Source organism: Nyctereutes procyonoides, unplaced genomic scaffold (assembly GCF_905146905.1).
Source record: "Nyctereutes procyonoides isolate TBG_1078 unplaced genomic scaffold, NYPRO_anot_genome, whole genome shotgun sequence".
In the NCBI taxonomy this organism is placed as follows: Eukaryota; Metazoa; Chordata; class Mammalia; order Carnivora; family Canidae; genus Nyctereutes; species Nyctereutes procyonoides.
In genome coordinates this window covers 3,179,335-3,201,907 of record NW_026575023.1, presented here as the reverse complement: position 1 = coordinate 3,201,907, position 22,573 = coordinate 3,179,335, and the positions used below count along the sequence as shown (strand labels likewise).

The 22,573-nt window shown below is 35.2% G+C and overlaps 1 protein-coding gene across 1 annotated transcript in view; it reads left to right on the top strand.

The window, feature by feature from the left end:
* Window positions 1-22,573, top strand: part of LOC129521369 (transmembrane protease serine 11C-like) — a 55,768-nt gene that overhangs the window by 6,662 nt on the left and 26,533 nt on the right. The window contains exons 2-5 of the mRNA XM_055342710.1: window positions 1,033-1,151; window positions 7,224-7,342; window positions 16,149-16,216; window positions 19,258-19,421. Of these exons, the coding sequence (XP_055198685.1) occupies window positions 1,033-1,151; window positions 7,224-7,342; window positions 16,149-16,216; window positions 19,258-19,421 (470 nt within the window). The remainder of the gene's footprint in view (window positions 1-1,032; window positions 1,152-7,223; window positions 7,343-16,148; window positions 16,217-19,257; window positions 19,422-22,573) is intronic.

Here is a 22,573-nt window from a genome sequence, read left to right as displayed (position 1 = left end):
TCTAGTCTCAGATCCTAACATACATGTTGAAGAATGCCAAATTTATATTCCTGTCTGAGACCTCTATCCTACCAACTCTATACTCAAGACGTATGGAAACTCAAACCTTTTTCACTTCCTCTACCTCTACCACTCTGGTCCACATCAACATCATCTTGTGCTTGAATTATTATAATCGTTTTCTATCTTGTGGTTCTGCTTCCACCCTTGCCATACACAATTTACTTTCCACAAAGCAGTCAGGGAGATCCCATAAGAAATTAGGTCAGCTCATCATAGTGTTCTGCCCAAAGCCTCCTAAAACTCACATTTCACTCAGAGAAAAAGCCAAAATTATTACAATGACCCACCAAGCCCTTTTCACACTGCCCTCCTAGAATGCTCCTCTAGGCATACCTCTCCCTCTTGGCCTTTGTAGAGTTATTCCATCTGCCTGGGACATTCCAGATACCCGTATGGCCAACAACATCATGTTTCAAGTCTCTTGGATTTTACCTTCTCAGTAGGCCTAACCTGACCACTCTATTTAATATCATATTCTGCCTCTATCATCTCACATACATTCCCACATTTCTGATCTTTACCTAGCTCTATTTTTTCTATAGCACTTAAGATATTTTTCACAGTTATATTTATTTATTAATTATATATAGATATATATTATTATTTATTAATTATATTCTTCTTTGCTATCTCCCCTCAGTAAAATGTAATCTCCATAAGGAAAGAGATCTTTGCTCCGACTACTATGCCTAGTCCATAGTAGAACATCCATAAGTATTTGGTAACTGAATGAATTTTGATTTTTCTATTACCATTATTATTCATAATAATAATGAATAATGAAAAATAAGCAGAAAAAATATTATATTTACTAGTCCTATATGTTGTTTTCCAGGCTCAGCAGTCCATTGAGTCTATAATTAATGTAAAATAATTTATGTTATGCTTCACATCAAGTACATATTTATTATTGCGAATGTCCTATTTCTTGCTCTTATTAACACTTGCTCTCCTCTCCTTTCTGCCTAGAGGGACAGAGTCAAACACAAAAATGAAACTCACAACATGTGGAAAGATTGCCCTGGGTATCTTAATGCTGGCCATTGTTGCAATAATCATTGGACTCATTGTTTATTTTGTCATTTATGGTAAGTACTTACTGTGCCTAACTTTCTAATCGCACAGAATTATTGCTTCTATTATTGGGAAAATTAGGAATTTTGAAAATGGGGGAAGGAAAGAAGTCAGATAAGATTATTTAGTAGAGAGAATTTCTTAAGGTTAATAACATTGACTATAAACTTCTTTAGTGACCACCGGCTTAGAGTATTCTAGACCTGAGGATTTGGTGTACTCTTTTCTTAAATTCCTGCTAAAGACTTGGGTTCTAGGAATATGTTGATGAATAAGCCACAGTCCCTATCATTGCTGAACTTGTAACTTTCTCAAGAGATTATCAGTAAGTTAACAAATAAGTATAAAAGCCCAGAATATGGGATTTTAAGCTAAAATTTTTTGTTTCAAAACCTATAATTTTTTCTCCATTCAATATTTTCTTCTCATAAATTCTGACTAAACCTAGAATATTCCCTACTACTGAGGGATGAAATCTAAAAGGTCAGTACAAATACAATTTTTTAGATATTTTACATAAAGTACAAAAAAAATTATGGGATCCTCAAGATCAATCTCTCTTAAAAATAGCACATTGGCCAGATTTGCTGTGTACTGTCCTTGTCACTTTCTTTAACACACTATTTTCTAATGTTTTCAAGAATGAGGGCCTTTTTATAGGAAAAAAAATTTCTACATTCTTGCAAGAGAATAATTACTTTGTTGAATAAAGAAATAAAGACAACTATAAATTTAGTAATTCCTTTTAAATTAACTTGCATTTAATTAACTATATCTACCTATGTTTGAAAATTTGTAATACATATATGTATGAGAATCATTTTTTAATCTAGAATAATGAATTATGTATATATAAATATTTTTCCCTAGAATCATCTTCTACTGTCACCATTCCCCTATTCTGTATAACTCATGGGTCATAAATTGGGAACCACTGCTTTAGAACATAATAGTATTTTCTGGAAAAAATATATTTAGAAAAAAAAGCTGTCTAGGTAAGCAACCATTTCAGTTTATAAGGGAAAAATAATTTCCATAGAGAAAAATAGAGTTGAATACACTGGTGTAAAGAGGCCATATCCTCAAAAACTATTTATACTATTACACTTTGTCTTCCATACACACCCTTCCTACACATAGATTGTGTGAACATGATCATTAGGTGGATTGTAATGCCAGACCAAGAGTCATAGTATGGCAAATGCCCATAAATCTTTGAATAAGTTGCTCACTCAAGATATAGACACAGAACCTACTGCCTTTCCTCCAAATAATAAAACTGCCAGACACTGGAGAGAAGAAAAAGTATTTTAAGAGTTTATCTTTGGACATAGGCATACCATAAATTTTTTAAGCTACTACAACCTCCCCAATATGTGAGCAACAGATGTTTTCCCCCTCATATAAGCTGAGAGATGGGCTTTGAGAGAGAATCCAATTTAAGAAAAGTTCAGTAAAACCTAGAAAGAAATTGATTTTAAATATATACTAAGTTTCCAGAGCACTAAAGCTAGATTCCAAATTCTTAACCTTTCAAGTAAGGACCTAGAGGAGTCCAAATCCAGTCAATGAAGTGGAAAAGGAGGAATAGCAGCACTAGCTGAGTAAAGAGCTTAGAAAGAGAGGAAAAAAACCCTCAGCTTTACATCAAGTTCAAATTTTGACTAAAAAAGAGATCTGGGTATTTTAATATCTGAATTGAGAGCACATTTTATGATTTATAGTGACCAGAACACTGTTACTAAAGAATTTAAAAACAAAATTGCTTTATGGTTACATACAATAAAATATACTTGTTTGAAATACCAAGTTTATCTATCTACCTATTTGTGTTTGTGTGTATAATCATCACTTGCAGTTTATACTAAAGCAATATTTTATGCAGATGTTTAGTGGGCCTAGAAGAAACTATCCATATGAAAATTCATATGAGTTTTAATATATTTAAAATCTTGCTCCTAGAATTACTTATATTTATTTCCCAGAAATTGTAAGCTTTAGCAACTTATAAAAATTTCTAAAAAGAAAAAATTGGGCAGCCCCAGTGGCTCAGCGGTTTAGCGCCGCCTTCAGCCTAGGGTATGATCCTGGAGACCTGGGATCAAGTCCCACGTTGGGCTCCCTGCATGGAGCTTGCTTCTCCCTCTGCCTGTGTCTCTGCCTCTCTCTCTCTCTGTGTGTGTGTGTGTGTGTCTCTCCTGAATAAATAAATAAAATCTTAAAAAAAAAATAAAAAGGAAAAAAGCCCAAATTAAATACTTCTGCATCAGAATAAGCAAGTTTTGTTAATACTGTAAGTTTTCTCAAGTCATAGTAAACCTTTGGGAACAAGACTAGAACCTCCTGAGACTGTGTAAAGTATTTGATAGGGCTTATCTTTTTAACACTCATTGGTTGGGCTGCCTGGGTGGCTCAGTGGTTGAGCATCTGCTTTTTGCTCAGGCCCTGATCTGTGGGGTCCTGGGATCTCAAGTTCAGCATCAGGCTCCTCTCAGGGAGCTGTTTCTCCCTCTGTCTGTCTCTCTCTGTACCTCTCATGAGTAAATGAATGAATGAATGAATGAATACATAAATGAATAAATATCATTTTTTCACCTTAAGACTACATACCTGATGCCACAATATCTTGTATAAAATAAAGCATTACATGAATCAGAAAGATCCTTTTAAGAAATCTACATATTTGTCATTAAATAAACCAAATCTCAATCTGATGAACCAAATATTTTACGTTTAATCCAGATGCTTTGGCATCATACAGAGGCAGTCTTATGATAATCTTCCTTTGAATGAAGATTTCAGTACCATTCAAAGATTTTCTAGTTTGCTACACCAGACTCTAAACCTGAAAGCAGTGAGCCATCCTCTCAATAATTACCCTGTCATGTAAACTAGTGGTTGATTAAATAAAGACAGCTAGAAAAACTAAAACACCATACATTCATTCCAGAATACCTACATTTTTATGCTTCACATGACTCTATATAATGATAATGTTGTGTTTTCTATTTGGTAAACTTTTTAAGAGATGGGTAAATAGGTATAAAATAGATTGATAGGAAGGAAGGAATAGAGAGAGAAGGAAGGAAGGAAGGAAGGAAGGAAGGAAGGAAGGAAGGAAGGAAGGAGAAGAGGAAGAGGAAAGGAAGAAAGAAAGGAAAGAAAGAAAGAAAGAAAGAAAGAAAGAAAGAAAGAAAGAAAGAAAGAAAGAAAGAAGAAAGGAAGGAAGGAAGGAAGGAAGGAAGGAAGGAAGGAAGGAAGGAAAAGAAAGAAAAAAGAAAAAAAGGAAGAGTATCTGAAACTACCCAGATTCAGTTCAACAAGCATTCACTGGGTGACTACTATGTATTTAATGACAGATAGTAGGCCAGGTGCCATAATGGAGGAATAGCAGTAATGGAAGACAGTTTCTAGAGCTCACCTACTCTTTGTGCTAAAAGTGCTCAGCATCTACAGCATGATCATCACACTTTTCCTGTAAAGGGCCAAAAAAGTAAATATTTTTCCTCTTGCTGGGCCATTACAGGTTCTATTGCAATTACTCAAATCTGTTATGAAAAAACTACAAAAAAAAAATAGTTGAAACAAATTTGTTACACAGGAACACCCGAGGTACAGAAGTAAATGTCTGCTCATTCTAAAACCATGGCTTTGCCGGAAGAAAAGTAGACAACCCCTGACCCAGAAAACATTCATCTGAGAACCTTCCATTTCTGCCCTTTTTTCTTCCTTCTCTAAGTTTCTTCCTCAGGTGAAATTATGTAGAGAAATCACATCTACATCTTGAGAATATTCCTTTAAAGGCTTTGGCACAGACCCGCAACCTGCTACCACCCCAGCCACAGACGGAAGGGTCTTGAAATGCAAGAAAATCCACGTGTCTGTGTCCTTTGTCTCAGGAGAGATTCAGAAACAATAAGTGCCTGCAGTGAGGCCAAACTTTGAGTCTCTCCTTCCTTGTCTTCAAGGTCCTTTCTTGGTTTTCCTTTCTCTCTCTTTTTGCCTTTGCTTGTTTGTTTTCTTTCCTAAATGGTACATATGAGTGAAATCACACAGCATTTGTTTACCTCTGATTTATTTCACTCAGCATAATGCTCTCTAGCTCCATCCATGTCAGTGCAAAAGGCAAGTTTTCATTCTTTTATTTTATGGCTGAACAATACCCCATTGTATGTATATACCACATCTTCTTCATCCATGCATCAATCAATGGACCATTATACATTCTGTTTATGGAATAACAGAGTTAGACAATAGCTTTCCTCTTTACCTTTCAAAATTCATTAAGTATTCTAAGAAGTTAATATAACCCAACACTGCCTCAATGTCCTAGATTCTCAACCCTGAATATTCTAATAGAAAAATAAGTTATGAAATATTTAAGAATAAAAATATATAACAACAAAAATACTATATTCCTTTGGAATTTTCTTTTTCCAGTTTTATTGAGACATAATTGACACATAACATTGTGTAAGCTGGAGGTGTACAATGAACTAACTTGATACACTTACATAACAAAATATATATTATATAACATATATGTCTATTATATAGCACCATACACATAACATTGTTTCACATGTTTCATTGTTAGTGTATAGAACAACTGTTTGTTGTGTGTTGATTTTGTGTCCTCAATTTTACTGAACTTGATTAGTTCTAACAATTTTTTGCTGGAATCTATAGGATTTTCTTTATATAAGATCACATTGACAATTTTACTTCTTCCTTTCAAATTTGGATGCCTTTTATTTCTTTCTCTTGCTTGATTGCTCTGGCTGTGATGAGAGAGGGCATCTTTGTCTTATTACTGACCTTAGAAGAAAAGCTTTTAATCTTTCACCATTAGGTATGATGTTGGCTATGATTTGGCATATATGGCTTTTATCATGTTGAGATATGTTTCCTCTAGACCCTGTGTGTTGAATGTTTTTCTGACATGAAATAACATTGTATTTTGTCAAATGCTTTTTCTGTATCCATCGGAGTATCATGATTTTTATTTTTCTTCTATTAATGTGGTATATCACATTTATTGATTTGTGTATATTGAACTATCCTAGCATCCCAAGGATAAATCCCATTTGATCATGGTGTATGATCTTTTCAATGTATTCTTAAATTCAGTTTGCTAGTATTTTGTTGAGGATTTTTGCATCCATATTCATCAGGGATATTGATCTATAGTCTTCTTTTTATGTAGTGTCCTTACCTGACTTTGGTATCAGAGTAATGTTGACTCCACAAAATGAGTTTGAAAGTATTCCCTCTTCCTCCTCCTCCTCCTCCCCTCCTTCTCTCCTTCCCCTTCCCCCTTCCCCCCTCCTCCTCCTCATTCTTCTTCTTCTTCTTCTTCTTCTTCTTCTTCTTCTTCTTCTTCTTCTATTGCTTGAAGGAGTTTGAGCTTGCTCACACTCTGGCTCTCTTTCTCCCTCTCTCTCTCTCCTCTCATCATGTTCTCTAATCTCTAGAATGGAAAGGTACAACAGGATCTGAGAAAAATTGCAAGAAAAACTTAATTTCTACTATATTTGATGTATTAAAATAGAAGAGTTCAGCTTAACACTCAACTTTTTCCTTTGCTTTACTTTTGTACATTTTTAAGTTTCTCTTTTTATTCTATTTACTTAATTTGCAGTACTCACAAGTCATGCTTCATTATACTTTCTCTTTTATTCATTTTCACTTCCTAGGTGTTTCATAAATGATAAAACCTAGGACCCTAAAAAAAAAAAAAAAACTAGGACCCTACTGATTTTCCTAAATGTAACTGTAATGATCACAAAACCTAAGATAATTACCTATACTTTAATATCTGTCTTCAGATGGCTCAAATTTGAAATCTGGCACATTCAAATTTTACATTAAAAATTCCAAATACACCTTCGGGTGGGGTTATAATTTAATAAACATTGCTCTGTCAAAGTCAGTTTAACAATCACTAGGAATAAAGACTATTGAAATGTTGAGTTATCTGCAATTTCTTTAGAATTTTATATTTCACATGATCCTCTTAAGAATGAAAATAGTTACAAAATGAATGAATTGATAACTGTTTTTTTTTTCTTTTCCCTCCTTTCCAGAGAAGACGCCTTTCTACCACCACATCAGCTTTAAAGTCAATAACATTGACTATGACAGCAAATTTGAAAAACCGTATTCACAAGAATATATGGATCTAAACAAAAAGATAGTGTCTTTGGTAAGTTGACATTTTTTTCTGTGCATAGCCCTTTTAAATGTTATGTTTCTAGAAGTGCCAGAAACCCAACAATCACCTTTCAAGTTCTCGATTAAGATAGTCAGCACTTTTCAGAAAGTTAGTTAGAAAACATGACCAGGAAAAAAAAATGCAAGAGGGACATATTTAGAGAACACCTAAGAAAAGCCTGACACATGACAGACATGAATATTTCTAATGCATTAATAAATTAAATAAATAAAATCTATCCTACCTCCAAGATACCTGACGAAAGTCATGCAGTTTCTGTTCCTAAACTAAGGAGTCCTTCAAGGAAGAAGAATGTCCAATGTAGAAAATGACATATAGCCCAAAATAAAGATCTTTATCAAGTTTTAAATGTCTACTTAAGAGTGTGCTTTAAGTTAACCTTTAGCAGACTAAAAACCTAATGAAAAGTCTTGACTGCCCCTTAGACATAATCTTCCTTTATTCTAGATATACTCTAATTAGCTCAAGTAACTTTACCAACCAAACTAAATCCTGCTGAGAGCAGTGGTGGCATCATCCATCTTCCATTTCCTTGAGCAGATTCCTAACAGGACAACTTCAGATCCAGGTCGATCAGATTAAAGCTTATAGTCTTTCCATCATATCCCTCTACCTCCAAGTTTATAATAAATTCAGTCTTTAAAAATCTTGGTATGCTTTTACCATTATACTAAAAGTAGCATATAGAAAATGGAGGAAGACAATCCCCACCTTTAGTTTAGTTTTATGATAAAAAGGAAATGACAAGGGAGCTAGAGAACACAATGGTTAAGAACAGGCCTTGGACCCAGAGTCCTTGTTCAATTCTAATTTTAGCCATTTACCAGCTATATAACCTTAAGCTATATATATATCTATATCATAGGATTGTTGTAAGCATCACATAATATGAAATATGTCATAATCTTAGCAAAAGTCCTGTTATTCTGTAATCCCTTAAAATATAATAGCCTAAAAATATCTAAAACAAGAACATCATTAACATTCTTAATAAATCATAAAGCATAATAGTTAATATATAACTTCAAAATAATTCCAAATATACCCAAACTAAGAAAATCATCTTTTCATCTATAAATTTAGATCAACTCATTCAAATGAATTAACCGATGTTTACCTCAAAATTAATATTCTAAAATGATTGGTTTTATCAATTATCATATCGTGTTGGTCAATTAGCACCAATCCTGACACCTAGTTCCAGGCTCCTTTAGCAGTCCTCATTCCCAGTTTTAACACAACTATATTAAAACAGCTACCAGATATTTCTCATACTTTTTCCTCTACATGTGTTAAAGTCCTGCTTTTACATGCCTGTTTTCACTTATGATGCTCTGTGGTGTTATGATTATCAGCATGTCCACAGCATTCATAAGTACAAGTATTTATAAGTGCTCCTTTGGTATACGATCACCAAATGGAGTTGTGAATCATTCATGAAACTTACCTATTAATCATTATTATAATACACTGTTCTTCTTCTGGTTTCCATTAAACAATTCTTATGATGACTGACTCTAAAAAGAAGAAATAAACTGGATAAAGAAAGATGCTGCTTTCCTATGAATGGCAGTTTTTTAACTACAGAGGTTAGGCCTTCATAGGGAACATTTTCATATTTTAGACATGTGGTTTTCCAGTGGGCAACTCAAGAAGAAATCTCTATGCCATTTCTTATTTTTTGTAGCTCTTCAGCAGATATGATGCCCAATTACAGTGAATAGAAATTCTAAAAATTCAAGTGAAATGAGACCTCAACAATAATAATTAGCTTTATTAATGATCAGTACTGCCCTAAGTACTTCGTATGTTATTTATTTTAATCCTTACAAAATTCCCATTTTCCATAGGAGGAGACTGAGGTCCTAAAAGGTTAACTTACTCAGGGTAACACTGAAAGTTTGCTTCCACCTTCTTTATGATTTTTCTGTCCTATGCAAAAGACCATGCAAATGTAAAATCTTGAGCACATTTCGGATTACATCAATTTCACATGGCCAGTCAAATATTGAAAAATGTTTAAACAAACTCTATGTGGTTTTCACATATAATGCATTGGATTATAGATGACCAAAATTATATCTGATATGGATAGGGTACTAAAATTACCCATACCAAACAGGCCAGTCAAGCTCATATATCAAACCACTTATCACAGTGTCCAAGAGCAGGAGGCATCTTTGGTCACTATATAACCAGGTCATCTGTCAAATAAATTTTCCACTGAGTTAACCTGAACCTGATATAGGCATATGCATGCACCTTTATGCATATTCTTTCTTTGGGGCAGCCTTTCAATATTTTTTTTTAATTTTTACTTATTTATGATAGTCACACACAGATAGAGAGAGAGAGGCAGAGACACAGGCAGAGGGAGAAGCAGGCTCCACGCACTGGGAGCCCTATGTGGGATTCGATCCCGGGTCCCCAGGATCGCGCCCTGGGCCAAAGGCAGGCACCAAACCGCTGCGCCACCCAGGCATCCCTGGGGCAGCCTTTCAAATGACAGGTTATCTATAGAATTAATCAGGATTAGAAAAATATAATTTTTAAAGGTAATAAAATGAAGGATAACATTAAGGACTCCTGTTCCATCCAATATAGGTTAACAATATTTTAGCTTGAGTAAAAATTGTCAGTGTTCATACAATTTTATGCCCCTGAAAACATCAGAAAACCAAAATACCAGCAATGGTCCTAAATTCCATATTACCATACTCTCTAAGCTATTTTTAAAACGAAATAATATCTAATGTATTAAATGATTGTACACTAAGTCTTTAGCCATGAAGAAATTAAGAAGATGCAAGGTTTATAAAAAAATGTAACCAACATTACAGAGCTATTATTCATATTTCAAATGATATAAATATAACTAACAAAATTACTGATGTGCTAGTTTTCTTTTCTACAGTTGAGAAACAAGAATAGAAGAATGAAATACTGGATATTCGGGATGTCTGTAGTCATAGGGGGAGGGTGGTTACTGTTAAAAGGCAGAAAGAACCATAGACCCAACTTTCACTGCACATCTGAAAGCACCTATCTAGCAAACGTACTATCTCTTTGGCATCCATTTTTGGTGTATCTGTCATGTGGAAGTAGTATTTTCCTGCCATTATAACAACACATCATCTTATAATCCTTTGTTATACATTTAACAGTATAATTTAATAATATAACAATACCACCAATAAAACATTTTCCTATATATTTGCGAACCAATTTGAAAGACAGAATTTTAAATATGTGGATGATTTGTATAAATATTAATTAAAATGAGTGTTAAACAATGCTAAACTGTTACTATGCTAAAATTAGATAAATCAGAACTGGAACTGGAAATTTTTAGAAAAGTGCCTCCAATTGCTTTCTAGAAATATTTTCTTCTCCTTTTTGTGACATAGTTATTTTTATTGATCTTCAGAAAATCTACATTAGTCTGAAAGTTTTCATAGACAGTTCCTTATACACAATTTTATAAAACTTATTTGTTTTCCTCAGCAGTATCTCATCGAAATCCCTCCAAGTCAATACAAAGGTAGAATCTATTCTTGTCAAGGAATGCATACTATTCTTTGGTGTAGATGTAGCATAATATACTTCACCCTCCCCCTACTTACAGGCATTTATTTTGTTTCTAGGTTTTGACTAATATAACCAACATTGCAAAACAAATCCTCTTACATGCAACCGTATACTTAGCGTATTTGATAGGTGTATAGACTAAGATTTCTTCATCAAATGACTATTTTAAGAAATGTTGCCAGATTGTTTTCTAAAAGTTGAAATAATTCACACATCTACCAGTCATGTATTTGCTTACTCTTCACATCTACATCAGCAATAGGTGCAAAAAATACACTTTTTACTTTGTACTAATCTGATAAATGTATATCATTGTTACTTTAATTTGAATTTCACTGGCCAGTAGTGAGATTGAAGGTCTATTTCTCTGCATGGTGGCCATTTGGACTTTCTCATGTGTGAATTTCCCATTCACATCCTTTGCCTCATTATTCCAGTAGTCTTATCCTTGCCAATTTGTAAAAATCTCTGTAAATTACAGATGCTAATACTTCTTTTGCATGAAAATATCTTTCCAAATGTGCTTTTTACATGTCACTATTTAGATGGTCTTATGTATACTTTATTATTTTTTTCATTTCAAACAATAAGCTTCATTTTTGCAAATATATTCTCCCATTCTGTAGGTTGTCTTTTAGTTTTGTTGACTCTTTCTTTTGCTGTGCAGAAGTTTTTATTTTGATTAAGTCCCAATAATTCATTTTTGCTTTTGTTTCTCTTGCCTTCGTGGATGTATCTTGCAAGAAGTTGCTGTGGCCAAGTTCAAAAAGGGTGTTGCCTGTGTTCTCCTCTAGCATTTTGATGGATTCTTGTCTCACATTTAGATCTTTCATCCATTTTGAGTTTATCTTTGTGGATGGTGCAAGAGAGTGGTCTAGTTTCATTCTTCTGCATGTAGATTCCAATTTTCCCAGCACCATTTATTGAAGGGACTGTCTTTTTCCAGTGGATAGTCTTTCCTGCTTTGTCGAATATTAGTTAACCAAAAAGTTGAGGGTCCACTTCTGGGTTCTCTATTCTGTTCCACTGATCTATGTGTCTGTTTTTGTGCCAGTACCACACTGTCTTGATGTCCACAGCTTTGTAGTACAACCTGAAATCTGGCATTGTGATGCCTCCAGCTATGGTTTTCTTTTTTAAAATTCCCCTGGCTATTCGGGGTCTTTTCTGATTCCACACAATTTTTTTTATAAATTTATTTTTTATTGGTATTCAACACAAATCTTAAGATGATTTATTCCAACTCTCTGAACAAAGTCCATGGTACTTTGATAGGGATTGCATTGAACATGTACATTGCCCTGGGTAGCATAGACATTTTCACAATATTAATTCTTCCAATCCATGAGCATAGAATATTTTTCCATCTCTTTGTGTCTTCCTCAATTTCTTTCAGAAGTGTTCTGTTGTTTTTAGGGTATAGATCTTTTACCTCTTTGGTTAGGTTTATTCCTAGGTATCTTATGCTTTTGGGTGCAATTGTAAATGGGATTGACTCCTTAATTTCTCTTTCTTCAGTCTCAGTGTATAGAAATGCCACTGATTTCTGGGCATTGATTTTGTATCCTGGCACACTGTCGAATTGCTGTATGAGTTCTAGCATAGAAGATGGGGTGGAGTCTTTTGGGTTTTCTATGTACAGTATCATGTCATCTGCAAAGCAGAAGAGTTTGACTTCTTCTTTGCCAATTTCAATGCCTTTTATTTCTTTTTGTTGCCTGATTGCTGAGGCTAGGACTTCTAGTACTATGTTGAATAGCAGTGGTGAGAGTGGACATCCCTGTCATGTTCCTGATCATAGGGGAAAGGCTCCCAGTGTTTCCCCATTGAGAATGATATTTGCTGTGGGCTTTTCGTAGATGGCTTTTAAGATGCTGAGGAATGTTCCCTCTATCCCTACACTCTGAAGAGTTTTGATCAGGAATGGCTGCTGTATTTTGTCAAATGCTTTCTCTGCATCTATTGAGAGGATCATATCAGATAAAGGGCTAGTATCCAAGATCTATAAAGAACTTATTAAACTCAACAGCAAAGAAACAAACAATCCAATCATGAAATGGGCAAAAGACATGAACAGAAATTTCACAGAGGAAGACATTGGCATGGCCAACAAGCACATGAGAAAATGTTCCATATCACTTGCCATCAGGGAAATACAAGTCAAAACCACATTGAGATGCCACCTCACTCCAGTGAGAATGGTGAAAGTTAACAAGACAGGAAACAATAAATGTTGGAGAGGATGTGGAGAAAGGGGAACCCTCTTGCACTGTTGGTGGGAATGTGAACTGATGCAGCCAGTTCTGGAAATGGCTGTCTGGAAAACTGTGTGGAGGTTCCTCAAAGAGTTAAAAAATAGATCTGCCCTATGATCCAGCAGTTGCACTGCTGGGGATTTACCCCAAAGATACAGATCCGGTGAAATGCCAGAACACCTGCACCCTGATGTTTATAGCAGCAATGTCCACAATAGCCAAACCATAGAAGGAGCCTCAGTGTCTATCAAAAGATGATGGATAAAGAAGATGTGGTCTATGTACACAATGGAATATTACTCAGCCATTAGAAACGACAAATACCCACCATTTGCTTCGACATGGAGGGAACTGGAAGGTATTATGATGAGTGAAATAAGTCAATTGGAAAAGGACAAACATTATATGGTCTCATTCATTTGGGGAATATAAAAATTAGTGAAAGGGAATAAAGGGAAAGGAGAGAAAATGAGTGGAAACATCAGTGAGGGTGACAAAACATAAGAGACACCTAACTCTGGGAAATGAACAAGGGGTAGTGGAAAGGGAGGTGGGCGGAGGATTGGGGGGACTGGGTGATGGGCACTGAGGGGGGCACTTGGCAGGATGAGCACTGGGTATTATGCTAAATGTTTGCAAATTGAACTCCAGTAAAAAAAAATAAAAAAATAAGCTTCATTTTTTAATGAAATTATAGTCCTACTATAATATAATAATTATGTAATTATTATAGTCCTACTATAATTAATTACTCAGTATAAATATTGTATACTGAGTTTTTTAAAACTTTTTTTTCAAATTTTCGTTTAAATTCTAGTTAGTTAACATATAGTGTAATATTGGTTTGAGGAGTAGAATATAGTGATTCATCACTAACGTATAACAACCAGTGCTCAAAACAAGTGCCCTCCTTAATACTGATCATACGTTTAAGCCATCCTTCCACCCACCTCTCCTCCATCAATCCTCAGGTTTTTTCTCTATAGTTAAGAGTCTCTGATGGTTTGCTTCTCTCTTTTTTCCTCCTTCTCTTATCTTCATCTATTTTGTTTCTTAAATTCACATGAGTGAAATCATACCGTATTTGTCTTTCTCTGACTAACATAGTAGCATAATGCACTGTAGCTCCATCCATGTTGTTGCAAATAGCAAGATTTTATTCTTTTGGTGGCTGATTAATATTGCACAGTATATATATACCACATCTTCTTTATCCATTTATCAATTGATGGACACTTGGGCTCTTTCCACAATTTGGCTATTGTTGATAATACTACTATCAACATCAGGGAGCAGGTGCCCCTTCGAATCAGTATTTTGATTTTCTAAATTTTCTGTTTTGATTGAGATGGTTTCATCGCTTCTTGGCCTTTTGGCTAAGATCAAATGATTGAAATGGTTTGCACAGTTCATAAAAGAAATGTATTCCATTTCCTAGGAAGTTTTTGCACCCCACTTTTAAGTCTTTATCCATATTGAAGTAGTTTAGGTTAAGGTAGGAGCCTAAATTTATTTTCTTTCTGGCATAGGTAGCCAGTTGACCTGATACCACTTATTAAATAATCCAGCCTATCCCAATAATTAAAATGCCATCCTTGTTATATAACAGAAATGTTATATTCTAGGATATACTTTTGGATTCCATTACTGGGTTTCAATTAATGGGATAGTATTTCCTTCCCACAGCTTCATCTCCAACAATCTTTCATTGCCTTATTTACAAGTATGATCCTTTTAAATAACAGATACTGGGATGCCTGGATGGCTCAGTGGTTGAGCATCTGCCTTCGGTTCAGGTCGTGATCCAGGGGTCCTGGGATCGAGTCCTGCCTCAGATTCCCCACACAGGGAGCCTGTTTCTGCCTGTGTTTCTGTGTCTCTCATGAATAAATGAATAAAATCTTTATAAAAAATAACTAACTAAATAAATAAATAACAGATACCGAGGTTTTGTTTTCAAATGCAACCTGATAGATTCTTTAATGACAAAATTTTACCTATTCCCATCAATTGTAACAAGTAGGATACTTGATTTTATTTCTGCAGTTTCCTTTAAGTAAATAATTTATTTTACGTTTTTGCTTTCTTTTCCTTATTTGTGGCTGGTTTAAATTGTTTTTCATTGTATTTTTTCTTCTTGGAAATTTCAACACACTTAGTTAATAGTTATTTTTTCTGGAACTCAAAATTGGATGCATTTATTTTTCCACTAGTATTACAGAAATTATTAGCCCCATCAAATGTTAGTTATTTCTCTTACCTAAGCCCTAACCTTAGAAGAGGCTTTTAATGACTGTCACTTCTGTTCTCTCCTCTCTTATCATTCTTTACTCTTGAAAAGGCTTTTTAACACTTTTATTTCCTCTTCCCTCCCCCACTCCTATTTCTAGTGATTAGGTTTTGCTGAGATAGTATCTGATGCTCTAAACTCTTACTAGGATGTTTCTTAAAGTAGGTTGCTTCCACTGCAAGCATTGAAATTATATATTCATTGCATTGAACACACCCCCTCCTCAGGTTTCATTGTTCACCACTATTTCCTCTCTGCATTATTTCCTCTATTGAGATTTGAATTCTGATTTTTATCTTGCTTTAGAGTTCTTAATCCTGTATTTTTCTCAGTGGGGATATGTGAATAATGATTTTTAATTCAGAACCATTTTCTCTCACTGTTTATTATTTTTCCCCTATCTTTTCTCTTCTCAAACTTTGATATATTCAGTGATATTAAGGGTTCATTTAATTCTTAGGATGCCGGTAATAATAAAATAAAGCTGGTTTAGCCATTTAATGATAACTGGTAAAGCTGAATGATGGGTTCATGGGGTTCACCATACTTTCTTTTGACATTGTGTATATTTGGAGTTCTCCACAATGAAAAATTAAAAGTTAAAAAAAAACCATAAGTCACCATTCATTTTACTTTTGAACAGATAAATGAAACATTTCATGGATCCAAATTGAGAAGACAGTATGTCAAATCTCATGTTGTCCAAGTAAGGTATGTAAAATCATCCAAGAAGCACAGAGCAGAAAATTCTGTTCACTTCATGCCTCATCTTCACTTGGTATAAATTCAAAGGATGAAATAAATTTTAGTTTGAGGCTTCAAAAGCACTAGCATTTTCAAATGTAAAAAAAAAAAGATATTCAAGATCTTTTGGAAAATTATTTAACCAGAACCAATTCTGATTGATTATGAGTTTCAGGTAAAGGTTGCATGGGTTTGTTTTTTATTTGAAGGCACAAGGTCACAAGAGAAATATAAAGTTTCGTTTTTTATTTGAAGGCACAAGGTCACAAGACAAATATAAAGTCAGGAGATTATTTCAATATAGGAAAAACTGGATAAGATAAGAAAGCCATATACAGAATATCTGATCTGGGGGGAGCAAACTAATAGGTAGCCAAATCTAGCTTAAAGACTTGTGGATTAAATGTAAAAGTTGGGGGGTGCCTGGGTGGCTCAAACATCTGCCTTTAGCTCAGGTCATGATCTCAGGGTCATGGAATTGAGCCCCATATTGGGTTCCCCACTCACTGGGGAGTCTGCTTCCCCCTTTTCCCCTGCCTCTCCTCCCCAAGTTTGTGCTTGCTCTTTCACTATCTCGAATAAATAAATAAAATCTAAAAATTAATTAATTAATTAATTAATGTAAAAGTTGGGAAATATTACATAAAAGACATAATTCTCAGAATGTGTTGAAAAGTAAAAAGATCTGGCAATACAAGACCCAAATCCCCAAGTGGTAACAATATTAAGTCTGTCTTGGTCAAGGCCTTTGTACTTGCTATTCCTTCTTTCTGGGAGATTTCTCCCTCAGTTCTCACAACTCACTCCTTGTCATTGGGACCTCACTTCAAAGAGGCCTTCACTGAAGGAGGGAAACTGAGTGGGGAAAAATTAGAGAGAAAGACAAGCCATGAGAGACTCCTAACTCTGGGAAACAAACAAAGGGTTGTGGAAGGAGAGGTGGGTGAGGGTTTGGGGTAACTGGGTGATGGGCACTGAGGAGGGCACTTGATGGGATGAGCATGGGGTGTTATACTATATGTTGGCAAATCAAATTTAAACAAAAAGTTTTGGAAAAAAAAGAATCCTTCCCTGAAGCTGTCTATAATGTTGCCACCTCCAACCTTCAAGTCATTGCTGTCTTCGTCATAGAACACACCTTGAAGGTTATTTTATACCTTCATTTTCTTGTTTATCTGTTTCTCTTACTAGCATGAGAGCAGGCACCTTGGGCTCTTATATGCTGGTAGTGGATGTAGCTCTGGTACCTAGAATGCTGTCTGCTGTATTGCCTGGACTAATACACATTTGTTAAGTGAATGAATGACTGAATGACTGAACTGAAACTTCAAGAATGGAAAGGAAAACTGCCAATGGAAAAGAATTAGATGCATTTGTCATATAAAACTAAAGATTATTTTATGAGTCAAGAGAAGGTAATATTAAAATAACTTTTAGTTCATGATTTCAGTGTAAAAGAGGGTCCTATGATTCTGATGATGTCAGATTAAGAATCCATATGTTGTATTTAGTTTATTTTTAGATTGTTATCCCATCCAGGAGAAAAGTTCAGAGTGACATCTATGGTTTGACAAAATCTTTAAAATCAACAGAGCAATACAATATGCCTTGTCTATTCCATGAGAAGTAAAGGGTTTGTCTCTACAAATAACATAAGAAAATACTAGCATTGCACCTGCGTAAAAGCAGAAGAGGTGAGAATTCTTAGTAAATTGACATATAACTACTAAATGCTGAGTACTGTACCTAGGAAATAAAAAGAATACATGTATAGTGCTTAGAGGAAGAGCATCTGCTGTACGTATGTCCTAAAACATAAAATAATAAAAGGTTATATAAAACTTAGCTAATCCATTACCTAGAATTACCCTGGAAAATATTATTAAAATAATAAAGCTTTGCAATTACTTAGATAATCTTGGATCTTAGCCATGGCTTCTGTTTTTGTTCATGGGTATTATGAAGGTTTGCAAGTGGATGTTTTCAAGATCTCTCTTGAGTCACATACTCAGAGGTTGTTGTGGATTTTCAGATGCATAAATATAGAGAAATGCCTGGGAAGAAGGGAGGAAGTACAGAAACATAGAATAGAGCAGAATAGATATCTCATCAAGTCAGTAATAGTTATCCCCTTTTAAAATTTCTGGATAGTACACTTGAATCTTCAAGTCAGAATTACAAATAAAATAAATCCAGTCTAAGGTGTTTGCTCAGTCATGATTTCCAACAGATGAGAGAGAAACTGGCCCACTCTTGCAAACTGTGCCTCCACCAAAACAAAAATAAAAACAAAAAACAAAAACCAGGGGACACCTGGGTGGCTCAGCGGTTGAGCATCTGCCTTAGGCTCAGGGCATGATCCCTGAATCCTGGGATCAAGTCCCACATCAGGCTCCCTGAGAGAAGCCTGCTTCTCCCTCTGCCTGTGTCTCTGCCTCTCTCTGTGTTTCTCATGAATAAATAAATAAAATCTTTAAAAGCAAAACAAATGAAAACACACACATACACACAAAAAAACCAAGGTAATAAATGATTCTTTGATCTCACCTGTTAAGTTTCATTCTGTTATGTGCTATTGGCCCTGTGCTCTTAGAGACCATCATGGATTTATTATACATAGATATACTAATAAATTTTTTGCACAGCACTGACATTTACAAAATACCTCCATATACATTAATTTATGTGGTGTGTACAATAACCCAGTAAATAATATTATCCCCATTACAGAGATGAAGAAATTTGCTGAAGTACAAACAATGTCAACCACCTGCTGTAGTCAAGGAGTTAGCAGATGGTGAATCTAGAATACAAACACAGTTCCTCTGAGTCTAAATCACACTCTCTTTACTGTTCACCATGGACATAAAGTGCCATTTCTACCCCCCCCCTGAGAGTGGAATAGCTGCCAGGAGCTCTGCTTAGCAAAATTATGAAATGACTCCATTAAGAATGATCAAGGCTCCAGTAATAAAATTATCATTTATTTGTCTGTTTCTATTCTGCAGCCGAGCCCAAGGGAAAGTGATAATACATGCTGTGCTGAAGTTTAAATCCTGTTTTAAAAATACTGCAGCAAAATTTCGAGATAGGATTGAAACCACTTTATATCAGAAGCTAAAAGGCAAAACTGGGTCTTTATGTATAGATTCTTCTTCATTTAAATTTTCAGGTAAGTCTTTTTGTGTATGGTATAGAGTGATTTTCAAGTTTTAATTTTAATATAGTGTTTTTTGTAAAAATTAAAAACAACACTTCCCTCTTAAATATGATTTCACATACATTGATTACTGCTTTTAACCACTGTTAAAGTAATCAGGGTCTATGTTTTGATCAATGTCTTGATATAATACCATTCTTGTACTCCTGGAATTAAACTTTACTTGATGATAGAGTTCAAAAAAAAAAAAGTAGTCAGGGACCCAAATAACATTTCTTTGCAAAACAAGGCAGCCATAAACTCTTAATGGCTTGTTCTGTGGGTTGTGATTTCTTCCTGAGTTCTTTTGGCTATTTCAAGAATCTAGGCTCCTACATTCCAGAAATGAGTTTGAATCTCTTTATCATCAAGTCTACTTCCTCATAGGCTTTTAATGGACTTTCTCTCTCTCTCACTCATAAGTACAATCTAATTCTTTTTTTATTTTTTTTTAATTCCAGTATAGCTAACATACAGCGTTATATTAGTTTCAGGTGTACAATTATACAATCTAATTCTTATTCTTGGTCACCTAACAATATTGTGAAAGACAACTTCTAAAAGGTAGAGACAAATGTCCCTTCATGCCCAGGATAATGAGTGTCTCTCTGGTATAGCCAATGCTTGGCACAGCTAAGCTTGGCCATCAATTCTCTGCTATCACATGTTTGACCAAGGCAGAAGAGTATCCCTGACCCTATAGGAAGGACTAAAAGGATGAAATGTTTGTGAAAAAAATAAATCTAGGCCAAGGGTTCATTTGCATAGAACATCAAACGGATCAAAAGCAAAACCTGAACATGCTTCCCCTGGATAAGAAACCATTAGGTTATTGAAATGTGACTCTTGTCAGGTTTAGATGCTTTCTCTTAGAACCTTCCTTCTCACACAGCTTATCCTATGTGTGGTGACCTCAAAAGAACACAGAGAAATAGAGCAGATCTGCAATTTATAGAGAATTTGCCACCAAAGATATATTCTTAAAAGTTCATCTGCTAAAAACATGAACTCATACGTAAAGAAACAGCATTAGATTTCCACTATTTTTTTCAGTAATTCTATTTATTACAATGCCACCCGACAATTTTAGGAAGGGTGTCACTTAGCAGTGACTGTTAAGTGTAATACACTTAAGTACAGATGGTGCTTTGGTATTGTCTTAGCCTCTACTTGTTGCTTAGAAACCCCCTCTTCTTCCTCTTTCATCCCTCATCAGAAGTTAGATGCCTTGTGAAACCAGGGGTTCGCAGGTAGAGTACCAAACCCAGCAGCCAACTGTACCAGTTCTGCAAAACCACAATGAAATGAGTTGACACAAAACTCACATTTAAGACAGCTCTTAGTTAGGTGATTATGAATCTTCATTGGTCACCACGTAAACGTGTCTCTGGTTTAGGGATTTATGAAAACCTTAGTTAGATAGTCAAGGTTGTTGTCACAAGTTTGCTGCTATCTTATTGACAGTCTGACCTTATGTTTTCTGGTTAGTTTAGTTGCTTAGAGCCTGCTCCTAAGTATGTCAATATTGCTGAATTTTATTTTTATACAAGCTGCTTAACAAAGAGGAAGAAGTCACTACTTCCCACAGCTGTGGCTTGGACACCACTGGCCAGCTCTACTAGTTACAACATGGCTAAATACAGAACTAAGGTTCCTATATTATTATGTCTAGAAAGAGAAGATACAAAATAGTGGTTAAGACCTGCAGAGATTTTTTTTAAAGATTTTTTTTTAATTTATCTATTCATGAGAGTCACACAGAGAGAGGTTGAGACACAGGCAGAGGGAGAGGCAGGCTCCATGCAGAGAGCTCGATGCAGACCCGATCCAGGGTCTCCATGATCACACCCCGGGCCGAAGGTAGCGCTAAACCGCTAAGCCACCAGAGCTGCCAGACCTGCTGAGATTTAAATCCCAGGTCCACTGTATATCAACTGTGTGACTTTGGAAAAATTGCTTAACATTTCTGCACCTCAGTCTAAACACAGCATCATGGTGATGGCAAGAATAAAAAATACTGCATATGGCTGCTGTATTTCAAAGACCTCATGCACTTTAAAAAACAGGACTAGGGTAAAGTAATATTAATTGGTTTTTAGAGAAAAAAAACACTCAAAATGTATGTCCTATGCATTATATATTTGCAAGTCAACTTTATATATGCGTATATGCTATTATTTTTATCAGTAGGCCGCCCATATCTTCTCCCCCAAACTTAGACTTCACTATGGATGAGGAGTCAGAAACTTCACTATGGATCTGGGGGGGGGGGGCAGGTCATTGTCCTTTTCCCAAGTACTTTCCCCACACTTCAAAGTACTAGTGCAGTAGGGGCAACTCCATATCCCCCTACCTCTAAACCCCCACCAAAAACAAATTACTTCATCTGACAGAGCTTTAACTTTTTCACTTTTATAAAGGAGATCATGATTGATATACTTTATAGTAGAAGTGTTTTTTCTGAAAAAAAAAAAATGAACACACACATCTAAAGCCCTTAGTGCAATGCCTAACGTAGAGACCAAAAAAACAGTAACCAAGATATATTTTCTTCTATATATATATACTTTGTAAGAGTATTTTGCCAGAGATCATGGTTATTCTTCTGGTAACTGTGTTCTTTTTTTTTTTTTTTTTAACAGTTCTTTTTTATTTATTTATTTATTTATGATAGTCACACAGAGAGAGAGAGAGAGGCAGAGACATAGGCAGAGGGAGAAGCAGGCTCCATGCACCGGGAGCCCAACGTGGGATTCGATCCCAGGTCTCCAGGATCACGCCCTGGGCCAGAGGCAGGCGCCAAACCGCTGCGCCACCCAGGGATCCCTGGTAATTGTGTTCTTGAATATTCACTGCACACCAATGGAATCTTAGGGAACATATCTATGTGCCTTTGATATATAGATTCAAGGCAGGGCAATAGCCCAATGTAAAAAAATGTTACAAGCCCCAAGGATGAAGTAAATCAGTGGTAGTTGAATCAAGGGATGAAAAGTTTGTTTTTGCAGAAATAATAAGTTAATCAACTTAAGTGTCCATCAATGTTTCAGTACTTGATAATTACACCTACCCCAGGAAGACTGCTTTATGTAATTCTTAGTAATAATACTAAATAATTATTGGCT